Source organism: Myotis davidii, unplaced genomic scaffold (genome assembly GCF_000327345.1).
Source record: "Myotis davidii unplaced genomic scaffold, ASM32734v1 scaffold449, whole genome shotgun sequence".
NCBI lineage: Eukaryota > Metazoa > Chordata > Mammalia > Chiroptera > Vespertilionidae > Myotis > Myotis davidii.
In genome coordinates, this window is record NW_006383007.1 from 1,111,965 (window position 1) to 1,119,164 (window position 7,200).

General features: G+C 40.8%; 1 protein-coding gene across 5 annotated transcripts in view; it reads left to right on the plus strand.

Annotated features, from left to right (window-relative positions):
* Positions 1–7,200, plus strand: part of ANXA3 (annexin A3) — a 51,193-nt gene that overhangs the window by 40,622 nt on the left and 3,371 nt on the right. For all 5 annotated transcript variants that reach the window (XM_015557668.1, XM_015557666.1, XM_015557667.1 and 2 more), the window contains one exon: positions 1,536–1,658. In XM_015557668.1, the coding sequence (XP_015413154.1) occupies positions 1,536–1,658 (123 nt within the window). The remainder of the gene's footprint in view (positions 1–1,535; positions 1,659–7,200) is intronic.

The following is a 7,200-nucleotide window of genomic DNA, read 5'->3' on the forward strand; positions in this document are numbered from 1 at the left end:
GTTGTCCTCTCTGCCTGAAAGGTACCTCCTCCAGGTCTACCTGTGATTGGCTCCTTCTCACCTGTCAGGTCTCTGCTCGAACATCATCTCCTGAGAAAGGTCTTCCCTGACTACTCAGGTCAATTGTTTCCCTTTTAGTCACACTCTGTTCCATAGTTCTCATTACTATTTATTTAAACACTTTGTTAATTTTCTCTACTGACCATCTCCATTCATTGGAATGTTACCTGCATGAGGAGAGAGGTACGGCCTGTGTTGTTCACTATCATCTGCGCAGTGCACGAAACAATGCCTGGCACACAGGACACGTTCAATATGCATTTGTTGAATAAATGAATAAATGAATAAATGAATTGTGTCAATGTAACTGCTCGGGAATTTTACGCGCCTCCCTCTCCTTCATTCTGTTCAAACGATACATCCAGTTTTTTTTTTGTTTTTTTTTTTTTTCAATCTTAATGTTCTTTTTTTTTTATGTTTTTTTTTTAAATTTTATTATTTATTACAAAGGATATTACATATGTGTCCATTTTTTCCCCCCGCCCAAGACAGTCCCCTAGCCTCCCCCATCCCCCAGTGTCTTATGTCCATTGGTTATGCTTATATGCATGCATACAAGTCCTTTGGTTGATCTCTTACCCCCCTACCTCCCGCCCCGGAACCCTCCCCGGCCTTCCCGCTGCAGTTTGCCTTTACAAGCATCTCTCAAATCGACCCATTTTCTCCATCGCACCGCCGTTTTTCCAGGACAGGCTATCAACTTCTCTTTTTTACGTTAGTGCCAAAGCTTCCAGTCTCATTCTGTTATCTTCATCCTCCCCTTGACCCACGCTCCATTCCTCATACCGCTGCCAGGGAGATCTTCAGAAAGCGCAACTCTGCTCCCATCTCTGAACTCTCCTGTTGAAAAGACTGCAATAGTTCTTCACTCTTGGGATAAAGTCAAAACTTCGTTTTGTGGCTTATAAGTCCTGCCTTTCCAGACACATCTCTTGCTATTCCTCTTCATTATTTGTGTGTCCTTGAGTGTGGCATTCTTTCTTGCCCTAAACCTTCACACCTGCTGTTTTCTCCATTGGAACATTTTTTGGGGGTTTTTTTTGTTTGTTTGTTTTTCCTCTTTCTGTGAACCCCACCCCTTCTCCTGTCTGGTTATTTAGGCCTCAGCTTAAATACCACTTTCTTAGACCTTTTCTAATCCTTAATCTATTTTAGGCTCCCCTCATATGTGTGCCTATAGTACCCAATATTTCTTATATGCCACATTATATTATATGGCCTGTTTTCCTACCTGTATCCTTTGCAAAATTGGAAGTGTCCCATCTCTGTTTGCAGCATGAGGCATGGTACTGGCACAAAGTAAGCTCTCGATAAATATTTCTTAAACAAATGAATAATGAGGTTTTATGTTCAACGAGGGGAGGAGAGTCACCACGGTGGACTATTTTGTGCACCGTTATCTGTTTCTTATAAATATAGATTTATACGCTGTTCTGTGGCTGACTTGTGCTGTGGATGTCTACATCTCTTAACAGGGTGCTGGAACCGATGAGTTTACTCTGAACCGAATAATGGTTTCCAGATCAGAAATTGACCTTTTGGACATTCGAGCAGAGTTTAAGAAGCGTTGTGGCTATTCTCTCTATTCAGCAATTAAAGTAAGTCTCTTCTTAAAAACAGCAAAACACATTTTGCCTTTCTCTCCCTATTCTCGTTCCGTTACAATCCTTAGAACATGGAGATATTTGACTTAGATTTCTCTCTCTTTGTCAGTGTGTAAATGTGTAGTGGGAGCAAAACAGCCCTTAAACATAGAGACTGTTTTCAGCTCAGGAATCTCAGCCACATGATAGATACCCACTTTTTTTTTTTTTCCGTTTAGTGGCCACTAATTTTTCTTCTTTTTTGAATTGCATATGCAAATTGTTTACCTATTTTTATATTGCACTGTTTTTATTTATTTTAGTGTTTCTTTATGAAAATGACAGGAAAGAAAACTACATATTTTAAATTTCCTCTCTGTGTCATGAGCATGGTTCTGCACCTTGGAGTTCTTTTCATTGCAGGATATCAGAAGCTTTCTCAGTCTTTTAAATAGCTGTGTATCATTCTATTATTTGTCTACTTATACCCACCACATCAACAGATGTTTCCAGTTTCTTGCTATTGCAAACAATGCTGCCATATGCATACAGTTTCCTAAGGTACAAGTGTATCTGTGGGATAAATTTGAGCAGTTATTTTCCTGAGATAAATTCTCAAAAGTGTGTAGGATTGCTCAGACAGATGTGAATATATTTGTAATTTTGGTAAATATTACCAGTTGACTTCCATCTGTACTTCCATGAAGAATATATGAGTCCTTGTTTCTCCACAGCTTTGGCACAGGGGGTGTTTTCTAGCTTTGTGTTTGTATTATCTGATAGGTGAGAAATTGCATCTCAGTGTAGTATTAGTATATCTTTTTCTTAATAAGAAGAAAGCTGAACATGTTTTAATGTCTTAAATGCCATTTGCATTTCCCTTCTAGTAATTTTTTTTATGTTACTTGCCCATGATTCTATTGAAATTTGGGTTTTAAAATTTTTTGAGGGGGTGACAATTTCTAAGACCTCTTTTCATGTATTTTAGATTCACCTTTCGTCTATGAATCATAACTATTTCCCCCAGTGTGTTGTTTTTTATTGACATGGCTGAAGGTGTTTTTTTTCATACTGTTTGGCACCAAATAGAATTCATCAATGTTTTCTTTTATAGTTTCTTGATTTAAAAAAAATTAATTCCTTACAGTCTGGATGAGAATCCTTAAATATGTTACATAACTTCCTTTCAGTTTTAAAGAATGAAACCAGTTTTCATTGTCCTCAGATCTTAGTTGATATTATATATGTAGATAAACCCCAAATAAATGACAAATTATAAAGAAGTAAGACCTGAAAAAATTGTGTAAGAGGCTTCCATACATGGAGCTAATGGTAAAGCCACAGTCCCAATAAGAATATGACAACTTGGAAACGATGAATGAAGGGGCTAGCCCCCATTGAAGATTGTTCTTTACGTCAGCCTCCAAGACGGCACCCAGGCCATGAGTGGTAGAGAAGGGTGGTCCACGCTGGGTTCCTGAACAAAATGGAAGCCCAGGTTGAAGGACAAGCCGTCACATTGCCCCAGCCTCTGGAGTCACTGGCTAGGTGCAAAGATGGAGGGCTGGCTTCACAGACGTCCTACAGGTCTCTGTGCCTCAGCCTCATCCACCTAACAGCTGTCTGGAGAAATCAGCTTTGGCGATCATTAGCCCAGACATGAAGACAAATGGATCTCAATTAGTGTAGAGTCACGGAGACCCAAGCTCAGAGGTGGCACCCAGAGGACAAACCTAGCCTGAGAGAAGGACACGTTTGCTCTGAGCACCGGTGGTCCGGAGTTGGGTGTGGAGTCTGAACTGTCCAGACATCTGGGGCCCAGCTATAGGATTGTCTTATGAACCCTGTGGATTCTGATCCTGGGACCAACCTCCCTCAAGCCTCTCTACGAGGCTGGAGTCCCACGCTATGCAGGAGACGACATCCAGTTGCCCACCAAGGACTCCTCATTCTGTCCGCATTCCTATGTCACCAGGAACAGCTGAAGCCCATGGCCCAGCCTTTGAAGTGGCCCTGCCCAGCAAAGCTTCCCTTAACCACCTGTTGGTGTGAGCCTTTGGGCAGCCATTCTGAGAACTTTCTGGCCTCAGACTCCACAAATGGTATTACAGTGGATGCATGAATGAACATCACTCAGCCAACTGGAGTCATAAATCACAATCCCCCCACCCCAACCCTATTTTTTTGTTCCAGCCAGAGCTTTTGCTTTTTACTAAGCCTTTGCAGAAAGAGATGCATGCTTAAGTTGAAATCAGGAACTTACTCAAAAAGGCAATTCTCAGACTGTGCCTGGGGCTTAGCACAGATTTCATCAACTGCTCACACTCAATGCAATTTGAATCGATCCTGACACATTACAATCATTTCAATCAACAGAGGAAAATTCAATAACGTTAACCATATTGTTCTTACTAAGGCAGAAAAGTAGACGCATGACTTTTATAAAGATTGTCAGTAACAAGATTGAAACATAAAGAGGGCTCTCGGTTCACCGTCAGCAAACCAGAAAATTAAATTAAGCAGTAGCTCTCCCTCCCGCAGCGGTCTGGGGAACTGAGGCTGATTGTATTGGGGAACATTTAAACTATGGGCATCTTGATAGAAAATAGAAATTCATTGCTGAAGAGTTCAGTTTGTAATTTAAAATTATATAAGGTGTCTTCATTTCTACCACCTGAAAGTACATTATTAGGCGATACCATTACATTTTCACTTCTGATGAATAAGATCCTTTCAGTTGATTTCATTTCTGTCATTCAGGTGCTAGAGTTTCATTTTGTATATTGTCAGGGAGGAAGAAAGTTTCACCTGGTCTAATGATTAAATCTACATGAGACAGATTAATAAGAGAAAATAACCAAATTTAACTGCATATGTGTGCATGGGAACCCCACATATATGAGAGAGTCAGAAACCTCACATACAGGAGAGGCTGAGGGACAGAAAGGTAAAATGAGCTATATCTGACTACCTCCTGGTCATATATGAAGTGAGATGCCATGGGGGTTTCAGAGGGTCACTGCAGGACGATAAGAACAGAGTTCAGTAATTTGTAGTTTGCTCTGCCTTATAGATAGGTCAGAAAGGTTATCTCTGATAATCTCTTATTATCGGCAAAACCCCCAATTCAAATTCTTCTCAATAGTTAAGGTGGGGAGGGCAGAAGTTTCTCTTGAGCCCACAGGGTCTCTGTTGCCTTTAGTTTAAAATAATCTGCATCCCACAGAGGCACATTTTGGGATGACTCATTCTGAACCCTACAATATCAGCCTGGCCTTTAGTTCTGTCTTCCTCTCCCTTCTGCCTGTTATTTAGACATGTCTCTGCTTATTAACACCTTTCTCAGCTGATGATTGGTGGGGAGAAGGAGAGAAAGACATAGGTGAAAAATGTGTGTCTCTTATTCATTAATAATAAGATATTAAGAGCATATTTGGATGGAATTGCATTTTTGATCAACAGATTAAGTACCTAAGTCCAGGCTCTTTAAGGGAAAACATTTATAATCTGTGTGAAGTGAGGTGGGCATAAATAAAATAATTAAAAGATAATAATATGAAACAACATACAATTAAATATTTGATTATACAGAGGAGGGTAATATAGGAATTGAGAGTAAAAGAAGTTTGAGATTAGATAGGGAAATGGGGTTTGACCTATCTTTCAGGCTAATAAGCATGTGTTGAGTGCCTCCTATGAGTCAGGTGGCATGCTGGTCAGTGGGGTCTCACAAGTAAATGCTCTAGAAACATGTATGGTGAGAAGTAGGAGGGGGAAAAGGAATAAGTCACTTGAATTATTAGAAGGTCTACCTTGGGGAGGATTGAAAAATAAAATCCAAATAGCAAGATGAATTCAGTTGAAAGAGAGCTCTGAGATCATGGAATTTGTATTTCATTTATTCAATTAAAAATATTTACTGAATGAGAATTATGTGCCAAGTGCAGGGTTACAATGATAGGCAAAGGAAAAAAGTTTCCTGTCCTTATGGAATTACAAATAAATGTAAAATTTGTTTATACAACTATGTTAAATGGAAAGGAAAGGAATATTGTGCTATAAGACCATATAATAGGAGGATTTGACCTATAGGAAGGTTTGATTCATATCTGAAAGGCAGAGGTTGTGTGTGTTGGGAGAAAGTAGAGCATTCTATCAAAAGGAGTCACAAGTGAAAAGCCCTAGTGTTGGAGGAAAACAATGGAAATGAGGCTGAGGGACCAGGTCACAGAGGGCCTTTTTAACAATGTTTAAAAGATTTTGCCTTTAGCTTAAGAGTAGTGGGAAGCCACTGAAGAATGTTTGTTTTAAGCACATAGTGTCATCATTAGAAGTACACTTTGAAATGGTCCCTGAGACTGTGGATGAATTGGACAGACGATAGAAGAGATGTGGAGTGATAAGTTATTAGACTGGTCATATTAGAGTAGCTATGACCGGGTAGTGCAAAGAGTAAGCAAACCTACTGGCAATGCAAAGAGCAAAGACTTCAGAGATATTTAGGAGTTAAAATTAAGACACTTGGTGTGAGGAGCAAGGAAGAGAGGTGTCCAGGATGATGCCCAGGTTCCTAACTTGAGAAGCCATTAGTTGTGCCATTCCCTGCAAAGGTCAAATTTTAGGTGTCGGCTTTTCTTGTTTGTTTGTTTTTTCTGGAGTGGAGGAGAAAGTGCAGGGGTTTGTTTTTGCACATGTTGAGTTTGAGATGTCTTCAAGCTGTAAATGGAGTTGTCAAGTCAGTAAGCTGGTGGTATAAGATATATTTTCAGGGTTAATTATGTTATTGAACCCTTGGACATGGATGAAAATCCTCTAGGAAAATATAGATTGAGAAGAGAAGAAAGCTGAGAACGGAGATTTAAGCATTACTAACCATTAGTGGCTGGATCGCAGAGGATACGCCTTCAAAGAAGACAAAGGTGGAGCCACCAGAAAGGAAGGAGGAAAAGCAGGGCCTCCTTACAGGGCTGCCTGCTGTGCATGTGGTGTGACTGGACTAGATTTACAAAGCAAAAGAATGAACAACTTGGAGAAACAGGCTCATGAATTTAGAGCCAAAGAAACTAGTGATAAGAAATGAGAGCCCAGAGTAGGTTGGTTGTGGTCAGGATGGAAAAAAAAGAGTAACTTAAGAAACACCACAGGAATTAATTGGGAAGCTGGATTAAATGTAAAAGGGTAAAAGATGGAATCAAAGTTGGGAGAAGAGATGACCCCTGTTAAAAACAGGCCAATAGAAACATTTAGTTAGTTTCTTTCATATATATATACTAGAGGCCTGGTGCACAAAAATTTGTGCAATTGGGGGATGGGGGGGGTGTGTCCCTCAGCCCGGCCTGTGCCCTCTTGCAGCCTGGGACCCCTCGGGAGATAACAACCTGCTGGCTTAGACCTGCTCCAGGGTGGCAGAGGGCAGGCCCAATCCCTAGGTGCAGCCCCTGGTTGGGCTCAGAGAAGGGCCGATTGGGGAGTTGGGGCGCCGACCCCTGTCATGCACAGAGCAGGGCGGATCTGGAGTTTGCAATGCCACCCTCAGTCACACTCAGGGTAGGGCCGC